At 49.3% G+C, this 21,316-nt stretch overlaps 1 protein-coding gene across 1 annotated transcript in view; it reads left to right on the top strand.

Moving 5' to 3' along the window:
• The window catches only part of LOC121446300 (lactase-phlorizin hydrolase-like), a 33,963-nt gene that overhangs the window by 7,386 nt on the left and 5,261 nt on the right, over positions 1-21,316 (top strand). The window contains exons 3-13 of the mRNA XM_041648832.1: positions 1,383-1,466; positions 1,896-1,998; positions 3,184-3,262; positions 5,472-6,192; positions 7,518-8,163; positions 10,728-12,284; positions 13,413-13,681; positions 16,137-16,427; positions 17,118-17,316; positions 18,431-18,633; positions 20,605-20,714. Coding sequence (XP_041504766.1) covers positions 1,383-1,466; positions 1,896-1,998; positions 3,184-3,262; positions 5,472-6,192; positions 7,518-8,163; positions 10,728-12,284; positions 13,413-13,681; positions 16,137-16,427; positions 17,118-17,316; positions 18,431-18,633; positions 20,605-20,714 — 4,262 coding nt within the window. The remainder of the gene's footprint in view (positions 1-1,382; positions 1,467-1,895; positions 1,999-3,183; positions 3,263-5,471; positions 6,193-7,517; positions 8,164-10,727; positions 12,285-13,412; positions 13,682-16,136; positions 16,428-17,117; positions 17,317-18,430; positions 18,634-20,604; positions 20,715-21,316) is intronic.

Here is a 21,316-nt window from a genome sequence, read left to right as displayed (position 1 = left end):
AAGCATGGGAAGAAGTCACAGAATGAGTCCATTCTCCAGCCCCTTCCTTCCTTTCATTTTTTCTTTTCCAAGACAGGGTTTCTCTGTGTAGCCCTGGTTGTAAGAAACTTGCTGTGCAGACCAAGGTGCCCTCAAGCTCAGATATCTGAATGCTTCTGTCTCCTAAGAGCTGCGATTAAGCCGCCTGGCCTTCCCTTCTCTTTGCTTTCTGCTTTGTTTTGTTTTTATTTTTGATTTGTCTTCTTTTTTTCAAGGCAGGGCCTCTTTGTACAGCCTTGGAGATCATTCTGGAACTCTGTAGACCAGGCTGCCATCAAACTCATAGATTCACCTGGCATTAAAAGTGTGTGCCACCACGACAGTCCTTGATTTTTTAAAAATTGATTACATTTTTATTTTGTGTGTTTGTGTGTGTGATGTACATGTGCTATTTGTTGTATGTGTGTATGTGTGTGTGTGTATGTGTGTGTGTATGTGTGTGTATGTGTGTGGTGTGTGTGTATGTGTGTGTATGTGTGTGTGGTGTGTGTGTATGTGTGTGTGTATGTGTGTGTGTATGTGTGTGTGTATGTGTGTGTGTGTGTGTGTGTGTGGTGTGTCTGTATTAGGCGTGCACATCATAGGGCATTTATGTGGAGAACAGAGGGAAATTTGGGGAGTCTCAGTTCTACCCTCATGTGTGATGGGGTGAACTCAGATCATCAGAGTCGAGGGCAGACACCTATAGCTGCTAGGCCCTGTCACTATTCTCTTCCTCCTCCTCTTCTTGAAGGCAAGATCTCCTCTTGCACAAGCTGGCCTTGATCTCACAAGGTAGCCAAGGATGAGCATGCTGGAGTAGAGACGGGCACCACCATGCCCTGTTAATGCAGTGCTGGTGACAGACACAGGGCCTTGCACACGCTCAACAAGCGTTCTTCCTAATGAGCTACAGGCTCAGTGAGCTGGAGTCCCTAGCTAGACTATGGGTTAGAGAGCGCGGGTGATCAGGGCTGTGTAGCTTGTTTTTCTGCTAGTAGAACTGCTCAAGCCAGGCTTGACTGGTGGAGGGGGGGGGGGGGCTTCAAGCTGTGGCCTGAAATTAAAACCAAACCCCAGCCCCAAGAGGGTTCCCAGATATCACAAAGGTCAGGGGAGGGGGATCCCTGGGGGAAGCTCCAGACACTGATTCCCTCCCTTGGTGCTCCTCCATTTGCTGGCACCGCACACCCAGCACACACATTTTCACACTTACTAGTTTACCACACTCCTGCTCCTGCTGTACTCACATGCACACTCATCCTCAGCTTTCTCCTGGGAATTCCAAGATCGGCGTAGTCATGGGGAGACCCAGCACACTTCTGAGGAGGCCTTGTTCTAATGCGTCTTCTCCCTGTTTCTAGGACTCGGTTGACTTTCTCTCTCTTGATTTGACTTCTACATGCCAAAGTGTGGCGACTCTACCACAGAAGCTGAGTGACCTGCAGGTAATGTAAGGGCTTTTCCCTCATGATGGCGAGTGGAAAGCTTATCAGAAATGTGACATTTGCCTAAGGCGTGGACTGAGCCTTACATAAGGCAATCAATAACATGATCACGAACACTCTTGATCATGGTAATGTGGCCTCTTGATTAAACATTTTAGGAAGTGCAGGCTCCTACACAAGCAGAAACCTTGGTCTCGACCCTAATCTTCTTGCTGGCGTATGAAGTTCTCCGTGTAAAATGAGCTGCTATGGTTATCACTTCATTTAGGAAGGGCTGGTGGCCAATGGTCACTGACTGTCGCTCTCCAGAGTCCAAGTCACTGCCCGCAGTAGGTGGGGTGACTCGAGGTTGTTTCCAGAAAATGAGCATGTAGTGTCTCCCCTGTTCCTGTTACTAAAGGCACACTTGTTGGTCTTCATCTTTTCTAGAACATTGAGCCCAAAATGAAGGTTTTCATCTATACCCTAAAAGTTCAGGATTGCCCATCCACAGGGAAGAGCCCCTCCTCACTGCTCTTCAGCCTGCTTGAAGGTGAGTGGAACAACATGTGACCAATGTTGAGTGACATTTGTTACACTGGCATGTTGGGGAGCAATACTGACATCGGGGGTTCTCATAAGGGAGGGGCCTAGGAAAATGGCTGAACTAAGAGCCTACCAGGTGAGGCTAAAGTCCCATAACTCCCCTGGCAGTGAGCTCCTCCTGTCCGGGTACACAGAGTGGTCCTGTATAGATATCTAGGGTGCCCAATATGACATGTTCCTGACTCAGGTGTGAACTGTCAGCATGGAAACAGCCTTGTGTTCCCCTGTTCTGAGCAGTCCCGGGAGCTATAGATGCTGAAAACCTGTGGTGTAGGACCTTGTGGTCTAGAGGTCACTGTGTAGTCTGTCCAGGCCTTGAACTCAAGGGCAGTCTATTAGTGCATGCATGTGTGCATGTCTGTTTGTGTGTGTGTGTGTGTGTGTGTGTGTGTGTGTGTTTGTCTGTGTGGGTACATATTGGTGCAGGTGCCTGAGGAGAACAGAATAGGCTGTTGGATCCTCTGTAAATGGAGTTACTCATAAGCAGTTGTGAGCTTCCTGCAGTGGGTGCTGGAAACTGAACCCGGGTCTTCTAGAATAGTTTGCTCCTTATCCAGAGTGATCTCTCGCATTCCATTCCAGGCTTTTTGTGTGGTTCTGGAGGTTGAGCTAATTCCTCATGTTTACCCAGAGGGCACCTTACCAAAAAACTCCCTATACCCTTCTTTTTCAAAAATTTCCCAAGAAGTTGGCAGTGGCAGACACATTTTATCCTAGTACTCAGGAGGCAGAGGTAGGTGCATCTCTGAGTTCAAAGCGATCCACGTCTAAGAGCAAGTTCTAGGACAGTCAGAGCTACATCTTGAAACCCTATCTCAAAAAAATACCAAAAAAAAAAAAAGGAACCAAAAGGAGGTGGGAACACGTGCCTACTCCAGACTGCCCTGAGTCCTCCTGAGACCACGACTCCTGCGTGGGTCCAATTATCTTCTGAAGCTTTAAGTCACTTTAATTCACCCTGAAATATGAGGACCAACATTCTAGTTCTAAGCAGACCAGATGCATCTATGTTATCTTCAGAAAGTCTTAGCATCGTCGCTTGGGTTAGAGTGGTTTTAAAATGAGGTAAACTACTGATTACAATTTTCTGCTCCAGCTCCACACACAGTTAACAAACTGCTTCCCCTTACAGCCATAAACAAAGACCAAGTACAGACTGTTGGGTTCGACATCAGTGCATTCCTGAGCTGCTCATCCAGTTCTGAGGAGAGGTAATGCTGGCTTGTGCCGTTAACAAGAAGGAACGGTTACTATGGGTTCTGTTGTGTACATGGGCAATCACTGGGGACCATTGTCCTTGTGTTTGGTTTTGTTTGATGTGTGTGTGCGCGCATGCAGGATCCTGAGTGAGTATGTAGTGCATCACCTGCCTGAGTGAGGCCACAGAGGTCAGAACGCCAGAAGGACAGATCCCTTGGAACTAGAATTCCCATGTGAATGCTGGGAGCTAAACCCAGGCCTTCTGCAACAGCAGTGATTGGTCTTAACTGCTGAGCATTCTCACCAGTCCTGACTTTGCTCCTGGGACAGCAAACAGATCACAGTCATTTAGGAGATGAGAGGTGGAGGCTTAGAGGGAGGCTGGAAAAGCAGTAGCTCATGGAGATGCGCCTGGGCCCACAGAGTCCGGCGTCCTCACTGTCAGATTCTCCTAGGTCTGCATATTTAGCAGAGCTAAGGTGAGGATACTGGGGAAGTGTGCACATATGTGGCAGAGAAAGCAGGCTATGGGGCCAGCTCCATGGTTCATGGGTAAAGGTACCTGTGCCCAAGTCTCTGCATATGCCGTGTGCACACCCCACACACAGAGTCTCTGAATGAATGAATGAATGAATGAATGAATGATTCTGGTGCCTCAGAGGGTAAAGGCTCTTGCCTTTCTGTTGCTCTGATAAAACAGTGACCATAGCAGACTGGGGAGGGCAGAGCTCATTTCATCTTACAGCGTACAGTCCTCCAAGATGGGCGTCAGGGCAGGAACTCGAGGCAGAGTTGAAGCTAAGGCTATGGGGAATGAATGCTGCTTGCTTGTTGGCTTTCCATGGCTTGCTCAGCCCTCTTTCTATTTTTCAAGATTCCTTACTTTATGAATTTGTGTGTTTTGTCTGCATGTATGCACATCAGAGGAGGCACTGCATTGTTGGAACTACAGTTATAGACATTGCTGAGTCAACATGTGGATGCTAGGAATTGAACTCACAACCTCTGAGAACACAACCAGTGCTCTCAACCTCTGAGCTGTCTTATCTCTCCAGCTCCCAGTCTGCTTTCTTGTACAACTCGGGACCACCTACCCAGGAGTCGTTCTACCTACAGTTGGCTTGGCCTCTCACACCCATCATTACATCAGGAAGATGCCCACAGACCTGTGTACAGTCCAGTCAGACATAAACATTTTCTCATTCAAGGTTTCCTCTTCTCAGATGACCCCAGCTTGGTGTCAGGTTGACAAAAACTGAGCAGCTCACCACGCAAGCCGGGTGACCCGAGTTTGATCCCCAGGTCCCATGTAAGTGCAGAGGAAGAGAACAGACCCCATGAAGTCCTCCATATATAAAAACCACAGCAATAAATAATGATAGTTAAAGGTGAATAAATATAGTAATTTTATTGAAGCGAAGAAAAAAGAGAGAGTAGGTGCAGATCTCAGCAGCCCACTAAAGCTTCATGAAGTTCCTGAGCTCAGTTCTTCATTGTAGATATGAACACCTTCCCCGAATCACAGCACCGACAGGAAGCAGAGCCTGCTCCAAGGGGCCTTATTTTAAAAAGTTCTCAGATCAAATGGGTTGGAGATTCAGTCTGTCAAGTGCTTTCTCTGTAAGCATGGGAGCCTAAGCAGAGAACAAGCAAAAAGAGCCAAGAATGGTGATGAATGAATGCATGTCACCCAAGCGCTGAGACAGAGATGGTTCCCTGTTGGCCTGGTTCCTCCTGACCCTCCTGCTTCTAAACCTCCTCCTCCTGACCCTCCCACTCTTAGCCCTCCTCCTTCTAACCCTCCTCCTCCTGTTCCTCCCCCTCTTGACCCTCCTCTCCTTACCCTCCTCCTCCTGACCCTCCTCCTCCTGGGATTTTCCTCCTCCTGGCCCTCCCCCTCCTCATTATACACCTCCTTTCTTTCTTTTCTTGCCTTCCTTTCTTGCTTGCTTGTTTCTTTTCTTTTGTCCATCCTTCCTTTCTCTACTACTTCTTTTCCTCCTCTTTGTCCTTCTCCTTTCTTCCTCTTAAGGTTTCACTGTGCAGCCCTGGCTGGCCTGGAACTCAATCTGCACACCAGGCTGTACTCACATTGACAGACATCTGTCCGCATCTGCCTTCTGAGTACAGAGATAAGGGCATGAGCCCTCATGCCTCACCCTGTGGAGCGTTTGTAACTCAGTCATTAATTGTGTCCCTTGATGTCGCTCTACCCCACAGCCCATCTTGTTCTCTAACCGACAGCCTGGCCTTTCAGACTGAGCAGCAGCAGGAGACAGCAGCTGTGCCCTCTTCTCCCGTCTCAGCCTACCAGAGAGTCTGGGCAGCCTTTGCTAACCAGTCTAGGGCAGAAAGGGATGCCTTCCGGCAAGATGTGTTCCCAGAAGGATTCCTCTGGGGCGTGTCTACGGGAGCCTTTAGTGTGGAAGGAGCCTGGGCAGAAGGCAGCAGAGGGCCGAGCATCTGGGACCGCTACAGTGACCTGAACGCTGCCAAGGGCCAAGCGACAGCAAAGGTGGCCAGTGACAGTTACCACAAACCAGCCTCCGATGTGGCCCTGCTCCGAGGCCTCAGGGCTGGGGTGTACAAATTCTCCATCTCCTGGTCCCGGCTGTTCCCCACTGGGCAGAAGAGCAGCCCCAACCTGCAAGGTGTCGCCTACTACAACAGACTGATAGACAGCCTGCTGGACTCCCATATCGAGCCCATGGCTACGCTGTTCCACTGGGACCTGCCCCAGGCCCTGCAGGATCAAGGCGGGTGGCAGAACGAGAGTGTGGTGGATGCCTTCCTGGACTATGCAGCCTTCTGCTTCTCCACTTTTGGGGACCGTGTGAAGCTGTGGGTGACCTTCCACGAGCCATGGGTGATAAGCTATGCAGGCTACGGCACTGGGCAGCACCCACCAGGCATCTCTGACCCAGGAGTGGCTTCTTTTAAGGTATTTCCTGCCATCCCAAACACCTATCAATTAGAAGACACAGCAGGCTGTGGTCTCCCAGCCCTGGGAAGAAAAACAGGGAGGGAAGGATAACCACGTGGTGTTATTATTGTCTCCTACACCCAGGCTGCTACTGAACTCCTTACGTAACTGAGGATAACCTTGAACTTCTGACCTCTTGTTTTCCCGAGAGCTGGGGTCACAGGTATCCCCCACCATGCCTGAGTTTTAAACAGGGATGAGAATTAGAACTAGGACTTCTATAACAGGCGAGCACTCAGCCAACTGAGCCACACCCTCAGGCCTGGTCAAGGCTCCTGGATTCCAAAGACAAGTTCCGGGCTGGGAGGATTGTCCTCAGCTGTAGAGCTCTTTCCTAGCACACACGTGGCCTGGGTTCGGCCCCCACCTCCTTGGTGCTGCGATGACAGACATGTGCCGCCCATGCCCAGTTTCATGGGGTAGACCCAGGGCTCTGTATTTCAGGAACGTACTTGTGTGCCTATTACTCAGCCTTAGTCAGAGCCGTTACGATCTTGTTTATTTATTTGCATTGGTTATTGAGATGGGTCTCAGTTTGTAGCTCAAGCTAACATGAAACACACAGTTTTCAGTCTTCAGCACACAGAAATCCTCCTGCCTCAGCCTCTGAAGTACACACTGAGCCATCACAGCTGGCTTTGGTAAGCTTTTGTTATTGTTGAGACGTTCCTGAGTGTTTATAGTGTCTCCTGTGATATTTTATATTTATTGTATACAGGCTGAGAACGTGTTCATTTCTCCTCACATCTGTAGCAGTTCCTTTTCTCACCTCTAGGACAGTACACCTGTCAAAAGCACTTACAGACTGGGTGGTGGTGGCATGCAACTTTAATATCAGTAATCAGGAGGCAAAGGAGGAAGATCTCTGAGTTCAAGGCCACCATGGTTTATAGGACAGCCAAGGCTACACAGAGAAACCCAGTCTAGAAATACAAACAAAGAACACCACCACAAAAATCACTTGGGAAAGGAAGGGTCCCTTTGCCTCATGGGTCTAAGCTATAGCAGAAAAGACAAGGCCTTGAACTTGCTATGCAGACAAGGATGAACCCGCCATCCTCCAGCTCCATGTCCCGAGTTCTGTCAGTGCAGACTTGCACCACCATGCCATGTTCATTAGTGCAGGATATGGAGACCCGGGTTTTGTGAATATGAGGCTGTCTCCCAATCCTGCCACGTCCGAGACCTATTGCTGGTTCTGCTGACTTCAGCAAGAACGTGCTCACACTTCTCACTTGCTGGTGCCACTGTTGACATTATTTTCCTCCTTCTTTCCTCCCGAGGTGGCCCACTTGATCCTCAAGGCGCACGCCAGAACTTGGCATCACTACGACCTTCACCATCGCCAAGAGCAGCAGGGACGCGTGGGCATCGTGCTCAATTCCGACTGGGCAGAGCCCCTGGATGGGGAGAGTCCCCAGGACCTTGCTGCTGCTGAGCGCTTCCTGCACTTCATGCTGGGCTGGTTTGCTCACCCCATCTTTGTGGATGGGAACTACCCCACCACCCTCCGGGCCCAGATCCAGCAGGTAAACCAGCAGTGTGGGGGTCCTCTGGCCCAACTCCCAGAGTTCACTGCAGCGGAGCAGCAGCTCCTGAAGGGCACTGCGGACTTCCTTGGTCTGTCTCACTACACATCCCGGCTGGTCAGCACCGCTGCACAGCTGACCTGCGTCCCCACCTATGATAACATTGGAGGCTTCTTCCAGCACATAGACCCCACTTGGCCCCAGACTGCATCTCCCTGGATTCGGGTGGTGCCCTGGGGCATAAGGAGGGTGCTTCGGTTTGCTTCCACGGAATACACGAAAGGAAGAGTTCCAATCTTCTTGGCTGGGAATGGCATGCCGGTGGGGGAAGGAGAGGATCTCCTTGATGACTCGGTGAGAGTGAACTACTTCAACCTGTACATCAACGAGGTGCTCAAGGGTAAGAAGGTTAACCTGCTGATCCCCAAGTCTTCACAGTTGTGTAATGGGACAGACCAGAGGTTGAACTCAGGCCTTCCGGTTTGCTCAACAAGAGCCTTTACTTCCTAAGCCATTTCAGCCTCTCCAGTCCGGTGTTCTCACTCTCTTAGTAATCAGTGTTAATTGAGAGCACGAGGAGCCTGGAACTGTGTAAGACAGTAAAGGTGTAGTTGAGCAATGTCATCTTTTCTGAGGAGACTCAGTCCACAGTGGGATACAGCATGGACTGACACTTCGGAAAGGACCCCAGCCCACTGACTGCCCTCAGGGCACTGACTCCTTCGAGCCCCATCTCCCTCAGCTGCTATCCAGTCTGCATTGCACCTCCCTGTTCTGCAGGTGAGCCGTGCATACATGCTCAGTCGGACCCAGTGCATCTTCTTATCTAAGTGGGAAAGGATGGCTCGTGGTTTTCCGCACATCAGTCACTAACCTAGATCAGTTCATGATGGCTGTCACTCACAGAAGCCAGTGAGCAGGGACAGGGATGCTCTCTGCAGAACATGGCCATCGGAGGAGACGGGGTTAATAGCCTAGCCCAGTCTTCCATATCTTCTCCAGCCACAGTCTCTGTATGGAGTGGGGAGGTCAGCTTCACGCCAGTGTATGCCTCCATCTTCGTGTGATCTTTCCTATTAGGGACATGTGTCGCTAGGCGTGGTGGTGCATTCCTTTAACCTCTGCAGCTAGAATCAGAAGCAGGAGGATTGAGAGTTCAAAGTTATCCTGGAATACTTAGTGAGAGCTTGTCTTAAAAACAATTAAATAGGCCCGGGATGTAGCTCATTTGGTAGTGTTTTCCTAGCATCTGACAGTCGTGCCTCCAGCAGGGTGTCAACTAGGGAGTGTGTGCCTGTGACACCAGTGCTCAGGAGGTAGAGGCCATGGGATCAGGAGTTCACATTTATCCTCTGCTTCAAGAGTTTGAAGTCAGCCTGGGCTACCTTGTTATTACTTTTGTAATGTGTATGGAGTCAGGCTGGGGTTGTGGTGGGGGGTGGCAGCTGGAGAAATGGCTCAGTGGTTAAGAGCACTGGCTATGTGGGGAAATGTTATTTTAAGGCATAGGACTTTTGTGTATGCTGTATTTGTTTAACTCTGTGAAGCTGTGATTCTTTGCCTGTCTAAAGTACCTGATGGTCTAATGAAGAGCTGAATGGCCAACTGGGCAGCAGGAGCAAGGATAGGCAGGGCTGACAGGCAGAGAGAATAAATAGAAGGGGAAATGAGGAAGAGCAAGAGCAAGAAGCCATAGAACAAAGAGAGGAGGGCACAAGGCTCCAGCGACCCAGCAACACAGCCAGCTCCAGAGGAAAGGAAGACATATGGAAGTAAGCACTGGAAAAAGCCCAGAGGGAAAAGGTAGTTGGGATAATTTATAAAAAGCTGGCTACAAACAAGCCAAGGCTGGGCATTCATAACTAAGTATAAGTCTCATGTGTTATTTACATAGGGGTTTTGCTAGTGGCCACCAAAGCCAAAGGAGTAAAAACATCTCTCTACAGGCTGCTTTTCTGGAAAACATGAGTTCACGTCCCAGTACCAACATGGCAGCTCACACTGTAATGATTGTTCTCTCTTTAAGAGACAAGCCACGCCCCCTCCCCCTCCGATCCACTGAGGCTGGCTGATCTTCAGCTTCTGGCCTGAGCTCTCTCTCTTCCATCTTCCTCTTGGAGAAGCAACTCTCTCCCCATTTCTCCACTTCCCCGCTTCTGTCTCTCTCTCCTCTCTCTTTTCCGGCTCTCTCTCAGAGAGGCACATCCATCTCTCCTCTCCTCCCCCCCTTTGCCTCGCTTCCTCTCCCTCTCCCCCTTTCTGCCCTTTTCCCTTCCCTTCCATAACCCCTAAAAAATGTCCGACTCCACTCTGTATGGTGTGCCTATCCTTCTCTCTTACCTGCTCCCCACTGCCACATAAAGATCTGCGCCTTCCCTGCCTGTCCAGGGACCAGCTACCTGCCAGCATGGCCTTGAGCACAGTCCCAACCTAGTACCTGCTGCTCCCGCTGCCCTCTGCTGGTGGCTTGCACCGTCCCAGGACTCACTGTCTGCAGCCGGGGCCCAGCCAGCTGCCCACAAGGCTTGCTAGGGACGAGCCACCTTCCTGCTGCTTGGTCTTCTGCACAGTCCCTGCCTGGGACTGGCTGCTTTCCACAGCATGCTGACGGGGACCCGCAGCAAATCCATTTCACACACCCCTCTGAAACTCTAGTCTGACAGAACCTGATGCTTTCTTCTGACCTCTGCATGCCCTGTACGTATGTGGTGCACAGACATACATGCAGGGAAAACACCCATGCACATAAAAATGATTTTCAAATTAAAAAAAGAGGAAGGAAAACTAAGAAGGATGGCATCCTAAGGAACAACAAATGAGGTTGTCTTCTGGTTTTCCAATGTATTCTCTCTCTCTCTCTCTCTCTCTCTCTCTCTCTCTCTCACACACACACACACACACACACACACACACATACACGCATGCACGCACTCGCACAGGGCTGACTTTGTTTTCTCTTTACAGCTGTCAAGGAGGATTTGGTGGATGTCCGTGCATACATTGCTCGTTCCCTCATTGATGGCTTCGAAGGACCCCCAGGGTACAGCCAGAGGTTCGGGCTGTACCATGTCAACTTTAGTGACAGCAGCAGGCCAAGAACTGCCAGGAGATCTGCCCACTTCTTCACTGGCATCATTGAAAAGAATGGTTTTCCTGCCAAGGAGCTGAGAAGAACCCCAGTGCCTATGAAAGCAGACTTTTCCTCCAGAGCCACAACCTTCTACAACTCCCCATCTGAGGTGCCCTCCCAGGCTAAAATCGTGTGGGAAAAGTTCTCCAACCAGCCCAAGTTTGAGAGAGACTTGTTCTATCATGACACATTCAGAGATGACTTCCTGTGGGGCGTGTCCTCCTCGGCCTATCAAATCGAAGGAGGTTGGGATGCTGATGGCAAAGGACCCAGCATCTGGGACAACTTCACCCACAGTCCAGGGAGCACCGTGAAAGACAATGCCACCGCAGACATAGCTTGTGACAGCTATAACAAACTGGATGAAGACCTGAACATTCTTCGCGCCTTGAAGGTCAAGGCCTACAGGTTCTCTATCTCCTGGCCTCGGATTTTCCCAACGGGAACTAACAGTTCTGTCAACGAGCAAGGTGTCGATTATTACAACAGGCTGATTGACGGCTTGCTGCAGAGCAACATCTTCCCCATGGTGACACTGTTTCACTGGGACCTGCCCCAGGCCCTCCAGGATATTGGAGGTTGGGAGAACTCTTCTTTGATTGATTTGTTCAACAGCTATGCTGACTTCTGTTTTAAGACCTTTGGTGACAGAGTCAAGTTCTGGATGACCTTTAATGAGCCCTTGTATGTGTCGCTGTTTGGATATGGTTCAGGGGTGTTTCCCCCAAATGTGCAGGACCCCGGCTGGGCACCTTACAGGGTCAGCCACACACTCATCAAGGCTCACGCTAGAGTCTACCATACTTATGATGAGAAATACAGGCAGGAGCAGAAGGGGGTCATCTCACTGAACCTCAACACTCACTGGGTGGAACCCAAAGACCCAGGAGTCCTAAGAGATGTGGAAGCTGCCGACCGGATGCTGCAGTTTTCCCTGGGCTGGTTTGCCCACCCCATTTTTAGAAACGGGGACTATCCAGATGTCATGAAATGGAATGTGGGGAACAGGAGTGAACTGCAGCACCTGGCGGGCTCCCGCCTGCCCAGCTTCACAGAGGAGGAGAAGGCGTACATCAGGGGCACGGCTGATGTCTTCTGCCTCAACACCTACTCGTCCGTGTTTGTGCAGCACAGCACCCCAAGGCTGAACCCACCCAACTATGATGATGACCGCGAACTGACGGTCAGCGATATGGACTCTTCGCTGACCTCCCCGTCAATGCTCCCAGCCGTGCCCTGGGGGATGCGGAGGCTGCTGAACTGGATCAAGGAAGAGTATGGCGACGTTCCCATTTACATCACCGAGAATGGACATGGGCTGTACGACCCCTCGCTGGATGACACAGACAGGATATTCTACCACAAAACCTATATCAACGAGGCTCTGAAAGGTACATGAGGCTTCAGCCCCTCTCACTAAACCTCCACTTTCCCTGTCCTATGCCTCTCGTGTCCAGTTTTCCTGTCCTCCATCTGTCATGTGTCCCATGCTTCGGCAGGCACTCTCAACATCTCTCTTTTGGGTTTGTGCCAGGGCTCAGTTAGTAAAGTGTTTGTCTTGCAAGCCTAGGGACCAGAGTTCAATTTCCAGGGAATCGTCAGACTTGGTTCATTTGTAGTCTCTGTGCCAAGGAAGCAGAAAGGTGCATTCTTGGGGCTCTCTGGTGGGCAAGCCTAGCCCACTTGCTGAACTCCAGATCAAATGAGAGGCTTTGTAAAAGAGAGTGAAGTCCAAGACTTGACGTCTGAGGTTGTGTACTAGTTCCACACACACACTTGCTCACTCATACACACACAGAGATTTACATAAAAAGGTAAAGTTTCCACTTCTAGAGCAGGGGATGAGGCTTAGTTAGTAAACTACTTGCCCAGAATACACAGCCCCAGTCTCCACTCCCAGCCCTAGAGTGGTCAAGGTGCAGCCTGCAATCCCACACTGGAACACTAGTGGCAGGAGGAGCAGAAAAAAATCCAAGTTTATTCTTGGTAGTGCAAGACCAGGCTGTGCTACCTGGGATCCTGTCTCACAATGTTTCAAATGATATCACACTTGAGTGCTTACTAGCTACGTGGGCTGAGGCTCTTGAATTCGAGGCTTATCCCTTTACCTTAACAAATAACAATTGCTGTAAGGTCATTGAGGCCAGGAAGAGTAAGAGTGAAAAGTGGTGGTGGTGCTGCTGCAGTATTTAACCACGTGGCTAGGGATGAAGAGCTAGGCTGAACTCTGAGTACGAGGCCAGACTGGTCTGCACAGTGTGTTTAGGACAGCCAGGGTGACACAGATAAACACTGTCTCAAAAAAGAAAAAAAAACCCACAAAGACAAAAGCAAAACAACAAAAAGCAGCAAGTATGAGTGATGAGGTCACATGTTCCTCTCTCAAGAAGCATGTGACTGCACACTTGCGTGGTTTAGCATAGGACATAGCCTGGAGTCCAGTACCAGCACCGGACCGGCTTCTCGAGAGCCCTGCCTACTGGCTAATGGTTTCTTCTGCTCTCTTTGGCATTTCCTAGCCTACAGGCTGGATGGTGTGGACCTTCGAGGGTATATTGCCTGGTCGCTGATGGACAACTTCGAGTGGCTGTCAGGCTACACGGTCAAGTTTGGGCTGTATCATGTTGACTTTGACGATGTGACCAGGCCTCGAACAGCAAGAGCCTCGGCCAGCTACTACACAGAGGTCATTACCAACAATGGCATGCCCCTGGCCAAGGAGGATGAGTTTTTGTATGAAGAGTTCCCCAAGGGCTTCATCTGGAGTGCGTCTACTGCTGCCTATCAGGTGAGGAGTGTGGAGCCATGAGCTCACTTTCCTACTGGCTGCTGGGCGCCAGGCATGTGCACAGGACTGGAGGCACACAAGCCAGAGCCACTAGTGAACCTGCGCAGACCAGTGAGGATCCAGGTGCTCAGACCCCAAAGTCAGTGAGATCTCTTTGGGTAAAGTTGTCTTGTTCCTTGTCTAGTAGCTGTGGTGAGGTTCCTGACACAGGCCACTTATGGAGGGAAGGGTTAATTTAGGTTCACAGTTTAAGGCTGAGGAAAAGTCCTGACAGTAGCCAGGTGAGGCAGCTGGTCACATGACATCTTCAGTCAGAAAGTAGAGAAACGTGGATTCGGGTGCTCAGCTCACTTTCTCGGTTTTATTCGGTAGACTCCAGCCACTGAACGGTAATTGCCCACATTAATGCCGATTTTTCTTTCAGTCTAGAAACTTCTTTATAGATTGGTCAGACATTTGTTTTCTAGGTGTCTGTAGATCTTGTCAAGGACTGAGATGGACATTTGCAGGAGCAGATGGATCAGGTAGAGCCATGACAGAAGGTTCAGTAAGAGTATGCAAATATGTAATCTCCCTGGAGGCTCCATCTGCGCAGGCAGATGACCTAACTGGCTCAGGAGTCAATCTGGGTATTTTCTGATGCTCTGACCCGGGGCTGCTACTGAGTTCACGACAAAGAGGTGAACACAGAACATATGGTGCTGTGATTCCCTTACCTCAGGAAGAGGAAAGATGAAAGAGAGAGGACAAGGGGCGTGTTCAGTGCAGGAATGGTAACCCTTCAGAGGGCTTGGTGCTCGGCCTTTCTTCGTCTTCTTTTCTTTCTCCTCCCCTTTCTCCAATTTTTTCGTGACAGGGTCTCATACAGTTCAGGCTGTATGAATTTACTGAGCAGCCCATATTCTTGGAATCTTGACCATTCTGCCTCCATTTCCTCGAATGCTGGGGTTACAGGTGTGCAGCGCCAGGCCTGGTTTCTCAGGGCTGGCATGGGATAGCCTGGGGTCCACGCATCCTAGACAAGCCTCCCCTAGTTGAGTCTCACCCCAGTCTGACTTTCTATGCATTCGGGCACAGTGGGCTACTCTGTTCCTCTTCCTCCCCGGCTGTTAAGCAGGCATTTCTCTGGTGAGACCCAGCTGTTTTACACAGCAGCCAACAATTGTCCTCTGGTGTCCTGACTGCCTCTGGAGTGTCACAACTTGTAGGTCCTCTCAGTAGTAGGAACTGCACAGCACGTGGATGTTCCCACACATACATTTCTGTCATTTTACCCTTCAGCCTCCCCACTTTGCATTTCTTAATTAAGTATACAAGAGACAGAGTCTTGTGCAAACCAACTCACTCTGTAGCCAAGGATGACATTGAACTCTGATCCTCCTGCCTCTACTATCCAAATGTTAGGCTTCCTAGCATGCGTAAATACTCTCAGCATATGCAGTGCTGGGGATGGAGCCCAGGGCCTCATGCATGACAATCAATGCCTCATCTAACTTAGCCTTATCCCCCAGCCCTACAGTTTGTATATTTTAAGCCGTGAGTTTACAGCCATACATCCAGTTCAAATCTTTAAGGAAATGCTAGCCCTTTCATTTTCCATATTTGTATCTCCTTCAGTGAATAACTCTCTGTACTAATATATGGATCTAGCTCCTGGCAGCCTAGGCTAGTCCCTTTTGTCCTGGCCTCCTCTACCTCCACAGAGATGGTTCCTATAGCAGTTCTCCTATGACTCCACTCTGCCTCTCTCTGAGCCAGCACTAGAATGCCAACACCATCTCAGCTGTGACGTCATATTTGCTGTCCCACCATATTTGTTGAAATGTTTGAAAGTGAATTACAGATGTGGTACTTATCTACCCACTGACCACCACAGACGGCGTTCTCCAAAGTCTTATTGGAAGGGAGTTAGAGAGGAGGAGGAAGGCATAGAAACAGCCATGTACATCTGGACTACAAATACTTTCTCCACACCAGTATCCTTGCAGTAGGCTTGCCTGTAGTTAAGGTAGTAGCAGATGTTAAACTTTCACTCAGCACTTTTGGTGAGTACCCACCATATGCCAGACCCCACTGCCAGAATTAGTTTGTACACTAAAATGCGATACCCACTCTTGGAACTAGGGATGTGACTAAGTAGAGTACTCGGTTACTTTGTTACATGTTGTTCAAAGCCAGCCTAGCCTATGAAACAGAGGCTCTCTGTTTCTAATGTGCATTGGCGCATAAGTGCGTGCGCGTGCACACACACATACACACACACACACACACGCACACATGCCTACACTGCATGGTGATATGGGAAACCAGAACGGTAGCAGAGTGCAGAGTGATGCCGCCATGTGTGCAGGGCTACTTTAGTAACTGGGTGCAGGGTGTGCAGAGAATGCTCCCCAGGGAGCTGCAGAAGGGAATGTATTTGGTCAGTGGCTTAGACTACCTCTTGTCATCTAAGATTGAAGGAGCCTGGAGAGCAGATGGCAAAGGACTCAGTATTTGGGACACATTTTCCCACACACCATTGAAGATTGAGAATGACGACAACGGAGATGTGGCCTGCAACAGTTACCACAAGATTGATGAGGATGTGGTGGCCCTTCAGAACCTGGGTGTGTCCCACTATCGGTTCTCCATCTCCTGGCCTCGAGTCCTCCCAGACGGAACCACCAGGTTCATCAATGAAGCAGGCCTCAACTACTATGTTCGATTAATAGATGCACTGCTGGCTGCTGGCATCACACCACAGGTGAGGGTGGTCCCTGGAGGTAGTGGGTCAGGAGGACTCCATTTAATATACAAACAAGTGATGGGATTTTATTTTATTCATTTACTCTATATATTTTTAAGGTGTGCTGCCTGTTTCTCATATCTATTTATTTATCAGATACTGTTCTACGTATTTATCTATTTATCTACATTAGAGAAAAAGTCTCCATTATCCCAGCAGACCTCTTACTCCTTATGTAGCTGAAGATGTTCTTGAACTTCTGTCCTGTATCCCACATCTCATAGTGCTAGACTTCCAGGTGTGCATCACCGTGCTGTACGGATGGAACCCAGGGCTTGCTGCATGCTTAGCAAGACTCTATTGCCAACTCCAGAATTTGTGTGTTTGTGTGTATCAGAGAAAATCTTTATAGGAGTGACCGCTCTCCACCCCCATGTGTATCCTGGAGTTGAACCTACATCATTAGGTTTTGTGGCAGGCACCTTTACTTGATGAGCCGTCATCTTAGCAACAAAATGGTTTTGTAACTTGGCTTTTGAATTGTCCATAGATTCACATGGTGCAGAGTTAGAGAATGAAATGTTTTCTTCCCTGTCGTGGAGAAAGTTCAGAACTCCCTGAACCTTTCCTTGTAGTTTCCTTGCATGTCTCATGTTATTGGCTTCCTGAGAGACGGTGGATAGAACATTGTTCTGGCTTCCCCTCCAGGTGACCATACATCACTGGGACCTGCCTCAGGCACTGCAAGACATCGGGGGCTGGGAGAATGAGACAATTGTGCAGCTGTTTAAGGAGTATGCAGATGTGCTCTTCCAGAGGCTAGGGGACAAGGTGAAGTTTTGGATGACATTGAATGAGCCCTATGTCATTGCTGTTCATGGCTATAGCACTGGGTTGTATGCTCCAGGTAAATATCCTAGATCTAACTTGCCAGCTGTTTGGATAATGACATTCTCAAGACAGTGAAGCCCTGGGATCCAGGTGTCATGAGAAGTCCTGTTGCAGTCCCTACCTCTACAGATCCGGGGTGAGGGCTCAGCTCTAAAGTGCTTACCGTGCAGGTCTAGGGGTCTGAGTTCTTGCTAGAATTCACGCTAAACACAAAACATACAAATGGAAAAACCAGGTACAGTGACACATTTGTAACCCTAGCCCTGGGAAGGCCGAGCCAGGTGACCCTCTGGGGCTCCCATGTCCTTCAGTCTACCCTAGTTTAGGTCCACAAGTGATCCTGTCACAGAGAAGTAGGTGGTCTCTCTGTGAATGATACCGGAGGCTGTCCTCTGGCCTCCACCTACACTCACACAAGTCAGCACATGCTCCTGCACACACATGCTCCTGCACACACATGCTCCTGCACACACACATGCTCCTGCACACACACACTCCTACACACACACGCTCCTGCACACACACGCTCCTGCACACACGTTCCTGCACACACACATGCTCCTGCACACACATTCTCCTGCATGCACACACATGCTCCTGCACACACACATGCTCCTGCATACACACATGTTCCTGCACACACACAGACACACACATTCTCCTGCACACACATACACACACACACTAAATTGAAATGGATTGGGAGGTATTTCTCAAATTACAGATAGATGCATCTTCTGTGGCTCTTAGTTGGCACTTTGATTTGAGAACTGGTTCTCGTGATGTGGTTATTGTCCTGACCTCACTGTGGTCCCCTAGACCTCTAGGATGTCAACTGAGCATTCGTCATAGTAGAAGTCCCACCAGAGGTGGGGACAGAAGCCACCATAGATCAATGTCTTCTCTCAGCCAGAGTGCTGCTGGCTGCTACCCACAAACAATCCATTCCCTTCTTACAAGCACTCTTTGCTGCCTGTTCTCCTGGGAAAGGCACTATGAGGCTGACTACTGTCTGCCATCCAGTAGGAAGGAGATGTGGGATTAGAGTACCTGTCTCCCAGGTGTCAAATCCTTCCTCCCATACACAGGGAGGATGGTGTTTTATGCTGACATCCTGTGTGTGTTTCCAGGAATCTCCTCCAGGCCTGGCACAGCTCCGTACACTGTCGGCCACAACCTAATAAAGGCTCACGCTGAGGCTTGGCATCTCTACAATGACAAGTACCGTGCCAGCCAGGGAGGCGTGATTTCCATCACCATCAGCAGTGACTGGGCTGAGCCCAGGAATCCCTCTAAGCAAGAGGACGTGGAGGCTGCCAGGAGGCACGTCCAGGTGTGTCCTCTGGGTACCATCTCTTCTTGGCCATCTTCTCTCCCACTGTGCTCTGAAAGAAATAGATGGAGACCAGGAATCGAAGGTTTAGACCTAAGGCAGTTGTGTTCTCACTTGATTTTGTGATCCTGAAGGGAAATAATCAACTGTTCTGTTCTTTAAGTTTTTCAACTGTGAACTAGATGTTTCTTACTCAGAGGTTGCTGTGACAGAGGGGATGAGTAATAAGAGACTTTTTTTTAAAGATCCTTTTTAATTATTTATTTGGTTTTTGGATTCAGGGTTTCTGTGTGTGGCCCTGACTGTCCTGGAACTTAATTTGTAGACCAGGCTAACCTGGAATTCACAGAGATCTTCCTGTCTCTTCCCCCAGAGTGCTGGAATTAAAGGTGTGTGCCACTACCTCCTGATTTATTTTATTTTTAATTTGTGTATGCATATGTGCCTGTGAGTGCAGGAGCCTGTGGAGGTCGGAAAATGACATCAGAATTCCAGTAATCTGTGAGCCACATGACCAGGCTATGGGGCACCAAACTCAGGTCCTCTGGAGAGCGGCAAGTTTCCTTGACTATTGAACCTCCACTCCAGCCAGCGACTGTGTTTTTAGCCTTAAAAAAATTGTCTGTGGGTTTGCAAGATGGCTCAGTGCTTGCCAATCCAAGCTTGGTGACTTAAATTCATTCTCAGAACCCATGTAAAGAAGGAAAGAGGCCTGCCAGTGGTGGCACACGCCTTCAACCCAGCACCTAAGAAGCAGAGGCAGGAAGATCTCTGTGAGTTTGATGCCAGCTGGGTCTGCACAGTGAGTTCTAGGAAAGTCACCAATGCTACAGAGAAGCCCTATCTTGGGCTGAAAAAATAAGGAAGGAGAGGCAGCTGTAGAGAGGGCTCATCAGGTAGGAGCACTAGGCTGCTTCCAGGGGCTGTAAGTTCAATTCCCAAGAGTCACGTGGTGGTTCACCAGCTTCTGTAATGTGACCTGATGCCCTCTTCTCACAGAAAGGAATACACCAGATAGAGCACTCATACACATTTTTACAAATACAGGAAAGAAATCAGTTCTTCTCTAGGACTGAAGAGATGGCTCCTCAGTTAGGAACACTGTCTGCTCTTCCAGAGGACCTGGGATCAATTCTCAGCACTCACAAGGCAGCGCACAGGGTCTATAAGTCTAGTTGTGAGGGCTACTACATCCTTACACAGATATGCATGCAGGTAAACATCAATGTACATAAAATATAAATAAATTTAAAAATAAGAAGGCTGGATGGAGAGAAGAGACTTTACAGAGTTGTCTTCTGACCTCCAGCATGGCACCACCCCCACTCCACCTCATACACCACCACTGCCACTGTCATCACAACCAATAACGATAACGATAATTTAAACAAATTGTTAGTACAGGGATAGGGAGGAAACTCACTGGTTGTGTGCTTGCTTGGCATGCATGGAGCCTGAGATTCTGTCCTCAGCTCTGCATGAGCCTGGTTGTGGTGATGCGTGCCTGTGAGCCTAGCACTTTGGAGACTGAAGCAGGAGGATTGGGAGTTCATGGGCATCCTTGGCTACATAGCAAGTTTGAGGCATGCCTGTGCTACAGTGAGACCTTGGTCATATGTAGGCCTCACTGGATGCAGCACTGACTTGATGCTAATTTCCTCCACTATAACCTCCTGCTTTGCCTACAGTAGCTGTAGCCATCACCTCTGGGTGCCAAGAGGTCCTTAAATTCTGAGGAACTCGAGTGCCCCTGTTTTCTAATTCTCAGAACAAGGATGTGCTTATACAGCCCCTGGAAGTCTATACTATAGTAAGCAGATGCCAGCAGGAAACAGTCATGTTCAGTGAAGACCCCTGACAGGAGGGAGAGAGTGACCCCGATGGTACAGCCTCCCCTAGCCTGCTGGTGCCTGGGAGAGGTGAGATGCCTCCCTCCCATGTCAGTTTCAACAGTGATTTACCCCCACACAGTTCATGGGAGGCTGGTTTGCACACCCCATCTTCAAAAACGGAGATTACCCGGAGGTGATGAAGACACGGGTACTTGAAAGGAGCCTGGCGGAGAACCTCACCAAGTCGAGGTCAGTGCTGTATCCTCAGCGGTGAGTGAGCGGTGTGAATGTCAGTGCCAGGAAGGGCACCGTGCCTAGAACTTGCGTCCTTGCTATGAAGATGGCATGTGATAGCATCTGTAAAATTCAGGAAGACACTTAGGGTCACCCATCGCCTCTGACTCTTACAATCTTCCCACCTCCTCTTTGCACATAGTTCTCAAGGGGAGGGCAGGTTCTAGGAAGACACCCAATTATGAGAGTGCTCCAAAGTCCCCCACTCTGCACCTTGTCCAGTTGTGGTTCTCTGTTAATTGCCATCTAGTGCAGGAAGAGGGTTTTCTGATGAGACTGAGTGAGCCACTGATATATGGATGGGGCTTTTTGTTTTGATTTTTGTTTTTGAAATAGAAGAAAACAAAATTGGGTGAGCCATAGAGGTTGGGAGGGTAGAGCTGGAGGAGGGGAAAATATATTGAAAACATTTTGTAGGACAAAAATATTTTCTTTGTATAAAAAATTTATTTATTATATATTCAGTGTTCTGTTTGCATGCATGCCTACACACTAAAAGAGGGTATCAGATCTCATTCTAGATGGTTGTGAGCTGTTGCGGGAGGTCCTCCCACTCC

This window comes from Microtus oregoni, unplaced genomic scaffold (genome assembly GCF_018167655.1).
Source record: "Microtus oregoni isolate MIOR12 unplaced genomic scaffold, Mior012 000003F_ref0000135, whole genome shotgun sequence".
Taxonomy (NCBI): domain Eukaryota; kingdom Metazoa; phylum Chordata; class Mammalia; order Rodentia; family Cricetidae; genus Microtus; species Microtus oregoni.
Note: the sequence above shows the minus strand (reverse complement) of the source record. Positions and strands in the feature narration are given on the sequence as shown.